The 15,514-nt window shown below is 35.9% G+C and overlaps 1 protein-coding gene across 5 annotated transcripts in view; it reads right to left on the reverse strand.

The window, feature by feature from the left end:
- Positions 1-15,514, reverse strand: part of LOC124544627 (PDZ and LIM domain protein Zasp-like) — a 287,293-nt gene that overhangs the window by 55,671 nt on the left and 216,108 nt on the right. For 2 of the 5 annotated variants that reach the window (XM_047123231.1, XM_047123230.1), the window contains exons 6-9: positions 12,673-12,889; positions 5,837-6,025; positions 2,993-3,170; positions 144-281 (exon numbers count right to left, since the gene is read on the reverse strand). In XM_047123231.1, coding sequence (XP_046979187.1) covers positions 144-281; positions 2,993-3,170; positions 5,837-6,025; positions 12,673-12,889 — 722 coding nt within the window. Of the gene's footprint in view, positions 1-143; positions 282-2,992; positions 3,171-5,836; positions 6,026-12,672; positions 12,890-14,452; positions 14,601-15,514 lie in introns of all 5 variants that reach the window. The other 3 variants (XM_047123234.1, XM_047123233.1, XM_047123232.1) reach the window with 2 other exon arrangements.

Raw genomic sequence — 15,514 nt, forward strand, 5'->3', positions numbered from 1 at the left:
GCATCATAACTAGTAAAAACCACTGGTGCCAATAAACAATTTTCCTGAATTAATGTGAAAGAGCAAGAAAAGCTGCCATTCCCAACACCAGCTTGCAGAGGAAGCATGGAATAAGATTCAGTGATCCCTAGAAACTGGGATACCTTCATACTATCTGTAGGACGTTGGATTCCTTTGTCATCAGTGGCATCGATACTGAGAGCTGGAAATGCCTCTGTCACATTCTTCAGGTTATTCTCCAAAACTTTTTTATCGTCAGCTACACTATGCTGATCCACTTGCTGCAAAAATTTTAGCATCACAGCATAAAACACTACTCAATGAAAGCTTAAATGAAAGAAGCATGGAGTCAGCTACTATTATTTTAAAAAAATTAACAATGCAAATGTACAAAAGTATGAATTCTATGAGTTAGTACAGTTTCAAACAGTTACAAACACACAGCACTACAAAAAAAGAACAAAAGATAAGTAAATAATCCAAACAGCAACACAAATTATGTTTGAAGGAATTAATTATAAAACACATACACACACACTATACCCTGGATTACAACTACAATTCCTGCAAAAACCAGATTTGGGTGAACTATTAGAGGTCAAAGACATGTTAAACATCTATTTGTCGTATCTTAGTTGTAGCAAAGAACAAGTCATTTTAGACTCCTTTAAGCAATGAACTGGTTACTGTGTAGTAAGCTGTTGCGCGCAAAATAACAAGAAAGTTTACTGTGCTATTAAGGAAGTAAAGAAACAGCAAATTAATACACAGCTCTCTCCTATTTCAGATCAAACACATGGACTGTTAATGGGTACCTGATTCAGTGAAATGAGTGACCATATAGAAATAAATACATCTTCACAATGGCCACCAAATTTTTACATGATTCCTAGCAAAAACTATACCATGTTTCCTCAAAGCTGGCTCAATAAGGGGCAGACAATTTTTTCAGCTTTTTATATGAAATATCTACTAGCAAAATGTTTTTTTACTGAGCCCAGATGAGGTACACTGCATCATACTATAAAATGAAAGTACACATTTCTTCATTCTCTCCGTCTAATATTTAAGCTATTCACTTACTACTACAGCAGCTTCTTAGCATATGTGGGTGTTGAATAGCTACAAAAAGATAACATGAAATACTAAATATTATATACATAAATCTCTGTCCTCTATGCAATGTAATAATACTCAGCATCATAAGTTTGTGCTGCACAGAATTAATAAAATATACAAAGTTTTAAAAAATGTGCTATGTTTGAATTCATCATGAAAATGATTTTCAGCTAGTTCCAGTGACACTAAGAATATTTTATATTTGAGTTTTAAGTGTGAAAGAAATCCTGTAGCAAATCATCCCTTTGTGAATTATTTAAGAGATACTGATTTCATTCAGAATTAGACATCTTAAAATTTTACGTAAGTTTTCAATACGAATTTGTAAGTCAGCTAAATACAGTGTGGTTTCTTGTGTGTAAAAGTTTTTAAACTGGTACAAGTTTTTTAATTTTAAAAGCAAACTAAAATACTGTAAAATAGTAAAATTCAATCGTTCAAATATAACAAAAGATTTAAAACAGGGTATCTATTGCAGCATCTGTGACTATAAATATGTGCTAGGCTAGGCTATAATTGAGTAGGTGTTTGAGAGTGCGAATTTAAATGCAAATTCAGATTCTCTTAAACATATTACAGAGCAGACACAAAAGAAAACAGTACAGCCACTGTGGCACAGTATTATATCAAAACATGGGCAATTATAACAAAGACTGTAAGGCGACAAACAAAATTGCAGAAAATGATGGCATACAACTACTTAAACTTGGAAGGAAGATCTTTCTTGAAAGTTTGACATAAATAAGCTCAGTTAATATTAAACAAGGTTTCCTAGTTCACAGCAGAGAGTGGAAGAATGTACAGATTTACCTCATATCAATTGCCTGCAGTAGAAGTTGGAGCTTTAGCAAGAAAGATTACAAATAGAATGTATGATTTTGTTCATAGCTGTAGTTCAGCAGCTGCAGAATATTTCAACAAAGATAAAAAGAAAGAAGATTAATAGAATGATAAGATTACACTGGTGTGAGGTAAAAATTATTTTTATGATACTTTCAACTAATATGAATAATTATTTGGTCTTCTAGTGCAAGATGTTAGGTAGGAAACTTGTTCTGACTGATCTGCCAGTAGCTTCACAAAGAAAGGATAACTAACCAGCAGTTTTCACCACGACCTGTTGAGTAGCTCTTCAGTTGTTTCCACAACACTGAGACAACAATGAAAACTAGTGTCACCCATTGCAAATCAACAAAAGAAAAACAGTTTGTCAGTGGAAAATTACTCATATATATGTAAAAATAACAGAAAGATAATTGTACAAAATAAAATGATATAGAATTGTATACAATAAAACGATATACCTAGAGTGCCAGTACAAAAATAACAGCAACCAGCACACAGGAAACAAAGCTAAATTTGAATCTTGTGAAAATCTCAATGGCTACAAGAATTCAGAAGTACCAATAAACTGATAGAACTGAGAAGTTGAGTTAAAATGTGTTCGTCTTCCATGAGAAACATGTGAATAGGGAAAAATGCTTTATATAACAAGGAAATATAACGCATTGTGAGAGATTTCAAACCACACCACAGACTTATATTGCTGCAAGATAAATAAATAAAACAGAAATACAAATTCTAATAACTACTTTTAGATGCCACTGATTCTTTGCAGTTTACCACAAATTCAAAACAGCTTCGACGTGATCATTTCACCATCAGTTCAAGACAGAGAATTTGTCAGCTTTTAAAAATGAAAATTCACTGTGCAGTACTATTCATACTATCAAAACAACTTCAAACTTATTCAAATGTTTACTATTTTCATCTTCTAACACTGATTATTTGAGCATTTAATGCATGTTTTGCTGACAATTTTTGTACAAAGTTGTCCCTGGTCTTCCTGCACCAGCAACTGAGCTGTACTCACATGGAAAGGCATTGGGCCAAGGGTACCAGGCTGTGGGGAGCTCGGGCTCAGTGGAGCAGCAGATGGTACTGGCCGGCTAACAGGTGGGGCAACAGGAGCTGGGGCAGACAACGGAGATGGCCTGACAGCAGCCGAGGCCAATGCTGAAGATATGGTGCTGCTCGGAATTCGACTGCCCCTGAAATGTCACAAGTATGATAACTTTAGGACATGTTTCGTGATAGGCACCATGTCTCAGGAACATAAGTTGGCTTGCACACTATGATGTAGATGTAGATGAATGGTGAAATCTTTTACTACAGTAAATAGACAAACATGATCTGAATCACAAATTTTTATTATTGACTACTGGTTTCAATCTATGCTGCAGATCATCTACGAGTCTGAGCTGAAATACAAATGTACAAGGTTGTTTATTACATTTATTTTTTATCTTTTATTGTATAACACATTGTACATGTTGAAATGTATTACATTACTGTGTCTATTAATTATTAATTTTTATTAATTATTTTACATTATTTTATGGTACAGGAATCTCTTTTACACTGTCTTCATGCATTCATCTGTGACATATGCACATGGCAGGTGACTATAAAATTTTTCCCTTCCACATCCTTGTATTTTATGTTATTTTTACATCAATGTGCATGAACTGCACTTCAAAGCATAAGGTATGTGTGGGTTCATAATATTTTGTTGTCATTTTTACAACCTTGAGCTTAGTGTTTGCAATATCACACTTTTTATAACTTTTTATTGTTATTGACTTTTCTCTGTTTCAACAGAGACTTGAAGATGATCTGCATTGCAGAATTAAACCAGCAGTCATTAGAATAAAGTGGAAATCCTGACGGTGTTTGTTATTTAGGACAAATAAATTATACTTGGAAATATAACTGAGAATAAAAACAAGTCTCTTTGTCTGAAAGATAAACCACTTAAACAAGCAAAAGGATCTCTTAGTTGTAAGCATCTTGAATGCAAGTTAATGATGGCTGCTCCTCAGGAAATAGTATCACAGGAAAGTTGATAACTAAATATCTAACAGAAGTCTTTCTGGGGACCTAATGATTCTTATACTTACATGGTAATGTACACACTTGCTAATGGCATTTTTGGTTAATAACAAGAATGAATTTAGAATGAACTCAGTGATTCACAAACAAATTCTAGAAGTATAAATCATTTCCCATAGGCTGTGCATCCCTTTCAGAGTCAAGTTGTATGTTCTATGACATTCCATATTTCAGGATGATAAAAACAAAAAGTGAAGAGCCTACAATCCTTCCTCAAAGAAAGACAGCCTGTGAATTTTCTTGCCTTGTTACTCATCCCATGTGTCTGGAATATACTTGGTCATCATGTTCATTATCATCTTTTAGGTACCATGATTGATGTTTTGTGGGCTTGCATGCAAATCACAAGCAGTGGGGTTTCCCCATTAACATATCCAATCTCTCTTTGATACCATACTACAATCACTGCAGCATGTAGGGGTTTCAGAATATATTAATTTCAGTATATCCTAAATTATATACAGATCTGTAATCCTATTGATCTGTGTATTTGCTTGTCATAATTTTTACAAATGTTTGTGTAGTTATTTCTTAATTTTTTTTGAATTTTATAAAATTTTCTCATCACAATATAGGCTGGGAACAAGGGAAAGAAAGGGTATACACTCTGATTACACATACAGTGAGGGGAAAGTAAAGTCCTAAGATACAGATTAGCTTAACAAAATATTGGTATACTGTCTTCAGTTTTACTGTGACCTTGCCATAAAATTGATAGTTGCAAATCCCTCCTGGAAATCATGTCAACATTCTGGTTTTCTTTTTTTGGTACAGGAGTTGCTTATCTGTCTTTGTTATCTACAAGACATTATGTGAGAAAGTGTTTCAGTGGGGAGGAAAGGGTTCATTTCACACATCCAGTACAGGGAATGATATATGGCAGTTGGTTTCTTGTTGCTCGGCTTTTGACTTGGTACTTGGTTTAGAAGATGAGCTGTAACTAGAGCTTAATGAAGCCCTGTGATACTTATTGCACCTGTGGCATTTCTATGCCAATAATGATAATTTAGTTCTACTAGGGTGTATAATTCAGTCATTCATCCATGTGTGTGTCTTTTGCAGTTGGATATATTCATCAGCCCATGACTGTAAGAATTCTTCATCATACAAAATCACCATATTTTCTGCCTGGTCTTCATTTGTGTAAAACAGGAAAACTCCGATGCAAATGATCATTTATGTAGAAAGATTCTCAGGATCAAACTTCTGAGAACCATGCTGCAACATGTCATTATGAAAGAGCTGACCATCAGATCTTGAGCTTGGAATGATGGTTTAATACACTACTGCAGTTTGAAGCACATGTTAATCTGTGCACTACTGAGCAGTGCCTTAGTTTTGTAAAGTGAATACCACAGATTTCTCAAAGTCAACACAAAGCCACCACTCTTCTCATGAGAGACTGGAATATTTGGTCTGTGGCAAGTACCCCCTCAGTTTAAAGACTCACTTCTGCCTTAGCAGATTCACTGAAACATCATACTGATAAAGAGAAGTTTTGTTAACTGTAAAAGTGCTATTCACATAGCAAGATGTACCACTTCTTGAAAATATTTTGCGCTGTTAAATACTATCTTCTCATCTGTCAAAGAATGTGGTGCTCTCAAAACAAATACCATCACCTCTACATCGTAGTGAAAGCGCTGACACACTGTTCACTGTTTCTTAAGTTATGTGGGAATGCAGAAGCTACATATGACATTTCATACAGAAGTATTGAACCACCTTATAACAAGCACTTGCGGAAGATGGTCAAAGTACTCACGGTGGAATGGTAACAGGTTCCAGGTTGGGTGCTGGTGGGTTCTGACGTGCGACCAGTTTGGCATGAATATCACAGTACAGTTTGTTGTTGATGTTGTAGTAGCCAACGTTCTTCAGTGATGTGCCACATGTTGCACATTTGAAACATTCTGCATGCAAATTCTTGTCCTTTATGCGCACAAAGACACCTCTAAATAGGAGATACAAACAAAAATAAATCCATCAGATGAAACTTGTCACAACAAGAAATTCTTGACACTTTCATCACTTCTTTATTTAGTAGCATGTATCTTTAATTGATATTATTCAGCCAGCCTGAGGAAAGTTGTCAAGAAAAAATTAAAAACAATGTGGATGTTTTTATAGGAAGCCTACCACTACTAAAACAAATATACATTATAAATTGTGAGCAGAGATGGAATCTCAATAATAAATTACTGCTGCCTCAGCTTCTAAATTCTATTGATCATTATAGGAGAAAGAAAGGAGTAATACTAAACTATGACCTTCATACAATAAGTATCCAACCCCTGTATCCATACATCTATTATCGTTTGCAGCCAGTTTAGTCACTTCAGTGTAGGTTGTGCATTATTTTAAATTCTAATTTTACTTCTAGGTCAATTCCATGTATTAACAAGGTATTCCTATATAAAGGAAAATTTCTAACAAAAAATTTTAACACACAGTTTTTGCCGCGTTAGTTGGTGATTACATAAATATTGCTTTGTCGGGAATATGTTTTTCTTTTGTTATGATCTAAAACATTCATTCTTAATAAAATGTGGCATAACAAGAGAAAGAAATGTTGCTAATCAAAAAACAAAATCAGTTATTATGGAATTTGAAATTGGACTTCTCCTAACGTATCAAATCTTCATAATATTTGCAACTATCTGCAATCTTGCTAATATTAAAAACAAAAAACTGTTTTCTACCCACTACAGAGTCAACACAAAAGGGCATTACAATCAAATGCAACTTTCTTTGAAGGAATTACACTTTTGGAGTTTTAAAAATTAATTCTTGGTAGCATTCTCTCCTTCTTAACTTTAAATATTGTAATTAATTTATGAGTGAGTTACTGGAGCTCTCCCATGACATGAAAAATATTTTGCTTTCAAAGAAAGTTGCTGTACAATAAAATAAAGTGCATTTAATTTCACAGATGGGTGATAAAAACTTCTAGACATGCACAAAAGTATGTTACCTGTCTCATAACCCTTGCAAAAACAATTTTTAGGGAACTGCAATGACTTCAGTCATTATTAGTGACATTGTCATTACTGGTATTCTAATTGTGGACTAAATATTCATTTTGACAGTTTGTAACTTAAGATTGCTATACACACATATATAAGAAGAATACATTTTCTTTTCAAATTGCAGTGTTATTATTCCCGGGAAGTAATAGATAAAAGTAGTCCCACTCATTGAAAGTAAAAATGGAGGTAATAATACTACATATATTGAAAACAAAACCTCACTTTTAAACTTAACTTTTATGACCTTGAATCAAACATTTTCCTTCAAAATGTATGGCAGAGAATTGAATGTAGACTGGGTGAAGTATGTGGAAGTGGTAAGAAGACTAGTCAGGCATTGTCACCTTCCTCAGCATTTATCCCTGGGTACTTGATAACCCACGGATCACCCTTGGTATGAAAAACAATCCTGAAACCCTGCAGTATTGTAAGTGGTACGTGCAGTATTGTGAGACTCTGAGAGTGGCTGGACCCAAACACAGGGCATTTAAATTGCAAAGCATTTGTCTCATAAGCATAATTTGCTGAAGCACTTACTTTCTCATTCTCATTTGTTTCTGTGCGTTATCTCCAACACACAGAATCTTTCAGAAAGCAATGTGCATACACTAAGAGGTAATAATATGGAATTTTTATGAAAGGAAAATCATTTCATAAATGTATGTTCTCCTCTCAACATTTTCAGAGGTACAGGATTCAATTCAGACAAACAGTTCAGACCCTGGTGGTGACAGCTATTAATAATATCTACATCTATGTAGATATTTTGCAAACTAGTGTGAAGTGCTTGACACTGCTTAGTATGGTATGATATGTTAGTGTTTCTTTTCTCTGACTGCATGTGAAGCACAAGAAGAACGACTACTTTAATGCTTCCACAGGTGTTGTAATTAGCCTAATTTTGTCTTCATAATCTCTATGGGGGTGATGCATGGGCTGATGAATATCTTTAGATTCTTCACTTGGTACTAATTCTTGAAATTTTATGAATAGCATTTGCAGAAAAATTATTTGTGTCAATCCTTCAGGAGTCTGCCAATTTAGATTTTTCAGCATTTCCATGATGCTTGCCCGTGAGTCAAATAAACCTGTGACAATATGTGTTGTCTTCTTTCTATACATTCAGTATCTCCTATTCTATTTGGTGTGGGTACCAAACAGGTGAGCAATATTCTAAAATAGGATGTAGAAGTGATTTGTAAGAAATCTCATTTGTAGACTGACTGTATTGTTCCAACATTCTACCAATGAAATGACGTCTGCCACATGTTGTACCTACAACTGAGCCTACATGATCATTCTGTTTCAAATACACATAAATTGTTATACCCCAGTATTTGACAGAACCTAAGTATGGATCACAGATATTATAGTTGTAGGATGCTATGCTTTGTTTTGATAAGACCAAGAGTTTACTCTTCCGTGCATTTAAAGCAATTTGCCAATCATAACACCACTTTCAAATATTATCAAGACCTGACTGAATATTTGTGCAGTTTTTTTCAGATAGTACTTCATTATAGATAACTGTGAAAAGCCCGAGGTTACTGTTAATACTGTGTTCCAGGTTGTTAGAATATAACATGAACAACAAGGGTTCCAACATACTTCCCACTGGCATGTTTGAAGTTACTTCTACTGCTGTTGATGGTTCTGTCAATAACACTTCAACCCAGTCATAACTTTTGTTTAGTACCCTATATAACTGTACTGTTGCTAAAAAACACTGGTGCATAAAGGGTCAAATGCCTTTTGGTAATCAAGAAATACTACTTCTATCTGATTTCCTTAGTTCATGACTTTCAGGATGTCATGTGAAACGGTAAATTGGGTCAGGCATTACCAATTTTTTCAGAATCTGTGGTGCTTGGCAAGGAGGAGGTCATTTTGTACAAGATACCTGATTATGTCTGAGCTCAGAAAATGTTCTAGGATTCTACAACAGATGGAGGTCAATGTGACTGGTCAGTACTTTTATAGATCACTTCTTTTACCCTTCTTGTAAACACATGTGACTTGTCCTTTTTTTCCACTCATTTGGCATAGTCTTTTGTCCAATGGATCTACAGCACATTTTGGTAAAAGCAGGAGCTAAGTCAGCTCCAAATTCTGCATGAACCAGATAGTGATATCCTTGGGCCATGGAGCCTTGTTTAACTTTAGCAATTGTAACTGTTTCTCAATGCCATTAACACTAATATTTCTATCACTCAGCTTTTCAGTGGTGTAACATTCAGTGGTGTAACATTCTGATGACAGGGGGAGCAGATTTGATGGAATACAGCTTCTGATCATCAGTGCGTGCATCATTGTCCTTTTGCTAAATTCTGAAACTCTTCATAGCACTCAGTGAAATGAGGGCATGAAGGGCTGTCATTGCTGATCCATCTGTCAGAAGGTACAGGAGGTTTGTCAGCTGCTTTGATGCTATCCAAGATGAGGAGACAGGCATGAAATAGAAGAGAGCAAGAGATAGTAAAAGCCACCTCTGGTACCGCATGCTGCAGAGTTTGAATCCCCACCAGACATCATGGGCGTCGAAGACCACTAGAGATCTCTGCACCATCGGACCGTAAGCTGTGGGGGCGCACACGTCCTGGCCTGCATTTAGTGTGAGGGTGCCACAGTGGAACACGTGGTTCCAGCGGCCAATAGCAGCGCCCCCAATAGAGTATTTAAGCGCCTGACTCTCACTCAGCCAGCGAGTCTAATCATTGCGTGAGTCAGGACACATCGCCTCGACAACAGAAAGCATGTTTGTTGTTCTTTGCTTTCATTACTAGTGGATGTCTTGGATTCATTTGGTTGTCTCTGTCACTCCGTTGCTTCTTGCGTGTTGTCCTTGTAAGGTCTCTCTCCATCGTCCATTGTTGTTTCATGTCCGTCCTTTCCGTTCATTTGTTTGTTCGCAGGCCACTCTCCATTTGGTCCCACCACGCTTTCTCAGCCACCCTGTGACCGTTCCGGCCGTGGTCACAACAAGTTACAACACCCCTGTGTTATATTTTCAATCTTCAGCACTGTTTCTCAGTTACTGTACCACACAGTATTAGTGATAACAAAATCACTGCTCCAATTAGTGTAGATAACTGTTTGACAAAGCATGACATCTGTCACTACTACACAACCATTTCCAGAGTACTTTGAAGAGTTCTCTTTGGCAACAAGGTCTAGTAAGTACTTGCAACACAAGGAAGCTGTTGTACATATTTCTTTATTAATTGCTAAAGCTGTCAGTGGTTCAAAATAGTGTTCTGTATACAGCTGAAAAACCCTTAGATAATTTTCTGGTAGCATTAAATGTTTGAGAGGTAGCAAAGCAAATTTTAAATCTAAATTGAAATCACCTTTTCTGGTGATCTTCTTGCATCCCACAGACAAAACTGTAATTACAATCTAGTAGAATCAGCAGTACAGATGAGAAAGATGTTCACTTTTGTTGTGAAGTTTTGTTATGTTTCATGAGTAACTTGAGAAATGTCAAGACTAACAGCTTCACTTTTATTACATTTAAGCTAAAGTGATATGTAATAAACCCATAACTGGCCATTGGGCAACCATACATACAGACAAACCATGTATATTTATTTCAGAAACTGGTTCATTTAATCTGATTTCAGTAAAAAAATGTGCAGATGATGTAATTCATTTTGAATCAAGCTGTACAGAGAAATCTGGAATACACTGAACAAGTAATGATCTGTTAATACACTATCATGTCCATTACCTCAATTTCTAACTACTTCAGACAGCTGTCCAAATGTATGGATGTTTCAAAGAGCTGTGCCTCAGAACCATTAAGAACAGAGCAGTTCTTCAGATGATATTCTCTCTTCAGAATTGTACTTTTGCAAAAGACACCAGTTGGTGTCTCCATGCAAAAAAAAAAAAAAATTGCAATAAACAATAAACAATTCTTTAAATGCCCTTTACATCACCTCTATCTCTTCCTCTTTTATACTTGTTACTGACTCACAAATGGCGTCTCAGGTTACTGAAGCATACCTGTGTGGTGGTGCTCAGCTCTGAAGTAAGCTGGTTTGATTCCTGATGATCGAAGAAATTTTCACTGCTGTTATTTGGTTGGGAAGGGGAGGAGAGTTGGTGGTATAAAGTTCCAGATTACTAGACTTTGCATCAATATAAAGTATTACATCTCAAACTTCTCTGCAGTGTCTCATGAAGCAAAAGTACGTGACACTATTGATGGTGACCTATCCATTAAAATGGGGACCATAATGCCTATGGTCCCATTTGCCATATTCAAGAGGAGTAGCCTATGTGCTGGCGTCAGATTCCACCCTCTCCCTCCTCTATTATCTTACACCACAAACATGACACCATACACATAATCATTACAGTCACCTAGACTCAGCAGATACATGTAACAAACAACTCTCAACTTCACAAAGGAGAGGTACCACTGTGCAAGAAGGAAAGAACAACTGTGGTGGCTGAATCTACCCCTCAGTGTCTCCCAACCAACCACACCATACAATAATCAATCACTGATGCACAATCCTTTGTGTATACCCTTCTTATGTTAAGCCATGTAGCAGGAATTCTTGGCTCCAAGAACATCATCTGATATTTATATCAGAAAACTTAACATGAATTGTTACTCTATTTAATCTTGTTGTCTAATTTTTTAAAATGCAGTTTTGCATTTTATGGATTACAAGACAGGCAACATAATGTAAATTACATTTGTCAGTTTTAAAATGAACCAATACATTTCAAGGCTACATGGGACATTTCTACACTACTACAAACACAGAAATAAAAATTAAAACATGAATGGAATTGCACAAAGACAATAAAGTAGCTGCAGAGACAGACACAGCACTCCAGATGACAAAGGTTGTATAGCAAATAATGTTGTTATCACCTATGAATTCCCATGGCCGGCTGCAATCATGTATAATACAGCATTGCTAATGTGTCATTACCATCAAGATAGTGCTCTGTTAGTGTGAGAAAAAAGGGGCACAAACAGAACATTGGTGACTGACATGCACAATTTCATTTTATTGACCTGGAAAATTAATGATGAATAGTTTGTTTCCACACCTACACTCTAGAATGAGTATATTTCAGTTTCGTAGTATATTTCACTTTGCACATGGAGAAACACAGATTTTGTTTCAATCAAAGATATGAGAAACATTATTTCTCACCACAGATATCATTAAAAGAAACTAACTTGGTATATGTTTTAAGTGTTCTAGCTATGACAAAAAATGTGTTAGCCAACTGACTTGAAGTGAAGTCCAGTAACATTAGGTATAGTAAGCAAATTTGCAAGTTTAACCCTCCATCTGTGTTCATTTTAATAGTTTTGTTTGCTATTAACACAGTGTTGTATGATATTACATAGGTAACAGACAAGAAGATGTCAAGGTAACAAGCAATCATGCAATTTCACATTCTCTTCAGCTACATGTATGACATTCTCAGTTGGTGGATAGCATTTTTGAACCATTTCCACCCAACCACAAAGAGAGAAAGGAATGTAAACAGTTAGTGAATTCTACAGGAGCGAGCCTCATATTACAGTTGGGCAGTCACTTACACAATTGGCCTCCCACAGTCACCACAGGTGGGAACACCTTCAGACGCACCAGCAGTAGCGGTGGGGGCCATGGCGCTGGTGGCACCAAATGGGGCACTCGGGACAGAGCCTGGGGGTGGCAGCTGCTGGGCCAGGGGTGTGAGCGGGCGGGGAGATGTAGCCCTACCTCCCACTGCATGGCTGGCACGCGAGAAATACGAAGGCCCTGACGGAACCACTGGGGGCGCATGTGTGGTAAGTTAGTTGTTTAATGGCGTCGGTATACCACTTATACTGGAACGCTGCTAGTCTCTGCTCCTTATATTTATATACAAGTGACCCAAATGCCATATAATTTCACACATAAATGTTTGAGTGTGATGGAAAATGTAATAAATATGAACTGCTGCACTGATTCTGTTTCACTGAAAAATTTTGAGATCAACTTGGAAACAATTTAAATGGTGCTACTATTGACAGACTGTGAACAGGCCAACACTTACAGTCACTTGTCCCTAAGTAGGATGTTTTACTTAATACAGCTTTTGTGCACCAGGTGCTTCAAAGCACTACTGATTTCTGGATATAAGACCTTATTAGTAGGCATTATGAAAAAAGTAAAAGGGACACATGCTCACTTAAAATGGCATGTCAATGAACTTTACCACCTTAGCTTTTTGTTACTAATTCTGTACATAAGGTGCATTAATTATGTTAAGTGGTTTCCTTAATAAAAAGAAATACTTTCAGTGGGTTTTACATTATCTTGCATTTCTCTCTACCCATTTTTAACAATCTGTACTAAATAATCCATCCTTTTTAGTAACCTACATTTTTTTTCTTGTCACTCCTACAATTGTTATACAATACAGCCACAGATGGCTTATCGTATTACCAACCTCTTCTCTCTCTGGCACCATCTTTCAAATAACTTCAATTCATTTTTATACAGTTTTTTCACTGCACATATTTTGTTTCCACACAGTGTCATGCTTCACACATATTATTATAGAAAATTTGTCCTTACATGTGGACTTTTGAGTTCTTTTGTCTAACAAGGCTTCCTTCAATGCATCCCATTCTGTTTGTTTTGTCCTCCTTGCTTTATTCATCTTCAGCAAGCACTCTTTATAGATACCAGAATTCTTACAGATCTTCTGTCACATATTCCCCAATTTTAACACCTAACTGATTTCTATTTTGATTCCATTAAATTATTTTTTTACTTAATGTTGTTAATCGACAACCCAAACTTCGTGCTAAGTATACTGTTCACTACATTTAATAATCATCTTCATCTATGTCATAACAGTAGTGTTGTTTGTAATCAAGGTATTACTGCTTGTTCTCCATAGAACTTCTGCCGCTGTTATGATCTTTCCTTTCACTGCCTCATCAACTTGTATGTTAAAAGATGAGTAGCAATAAAAAAAAAAAAATATCTTGCACAACTTTAACTTGGGCTCATTTTCCCTTGCTTTGCGTTTTTATTAATTCCACTTATATTTCTCAAGCAGTAGATAAATAAATTGTTAATTGTCTATTTAAACTGCTGAAAATAACTAAGACAAAATCTAAAAAACCTAAGTGCAGAGTCACAGTGAATACAGTTCCTCATTAGAATTCTGGAAAAAGTCCACTCGGCAGATTGGTTTCAATCAACTTATAAAGCATTTATCTTTTATTTCTCACACTTGAAATTTTGTGAGGAAAAAAGAATTTTAGAAGCAAAATGGCATGTGAGGCACTTACAGGTGCTGAAAGAAAGATGATAAGTTACAATATGAGGAAACATACTTACACAATAAGCCGTTCACACTCGGCACAGATATTCTGACCTGGGGGCAGGGCGTCGTGGGGAGTGGAGGGTGCAGGCTTGGTCTCAGGGGCAGAAACATGTCGTAAGCCAGACACAGGGGGCACACCAGTTGCAGATTGCGCTGACACATCTGTGGTAGTCGTGGTACAATCAGGAAATACAATATACAAAGACATACATTTAAGGTCTTAAAACTGACAGTACACTGCAGATAGTTTTGTTTCAGAAGACATGTTAAACAGCATACAATATGCTGCAACTGTAGATACTATTTTTATAAGGACAGTCAACAGTGAACTCAGATACCGGTAAAAATTTCAGAGGTGTACATTAGAGTGCAGTATAACTGGAGATTAATAGCAGAAGAACTACATATGATGGGCTCATAGTACGTCTTATTTTGTTCTGACTGTGTTTTACAGTTAAAGTAAAAATTAGCACCAAAAATTGAAGAAAAAAGTATTCTCATTAATTTCTTGAGGTTGATGGTATTGTATATGGGCCATAGGGCCATCACTTGATAAAGTAGTCCACTATTTTATTTGAAAAGTATTTTATCTTTTTTCTCACAATAACTGGTGTCATTGCACCTGCCTTTCCAGGCAGATAAAAAGCTTTTTAAGCAAAAACTCAAAAATAAAACTGACATCATCTGCTTGGGGATTTCAGAGTTGATCAAAAATGGCAAAAATAATTACCAAGTAGCAGGAAAAAATATTGAAGACATCAAAAATCAAAACCCAATGGATCAAAAAAATTGCCTTTTGTTTACTGTCAACCATGAAAAATTTGAATGTTTGTATACACACAACAGGAGCAGGTTTCTTATAATCAGGAGCACTTCCAGGATCAGCTGTGCAGAGCAGTTGACATTTAACTTCAGATACAATATTTAAAAAATCTGCTGCATTTGTAATTACTGCTTCACAATAAATACACTAGTTAAATTTTTTTTAAAGTAAACAAATACTGGTGAAATTCATTTTGTTTGGCATTCTACTCAACCAAATTATCACAATGTAATATGAATTTCAAACAAAGCAA

Source organism: Schistocerca americana, chromosome 8 (assembly GCF_021461395.2).
Source record: "Schistocerca americana isolate TAMUIC-IGC-003095 chromosome 8, iqSchAmer2.1, whole genome shotgun sequence".
Lineage (NCBI taxonomy): Eukaryota > Metazoa > Arthropoda > Insecta > Orthoptera > Acrididae > Schistocerca > Schistocerca americana.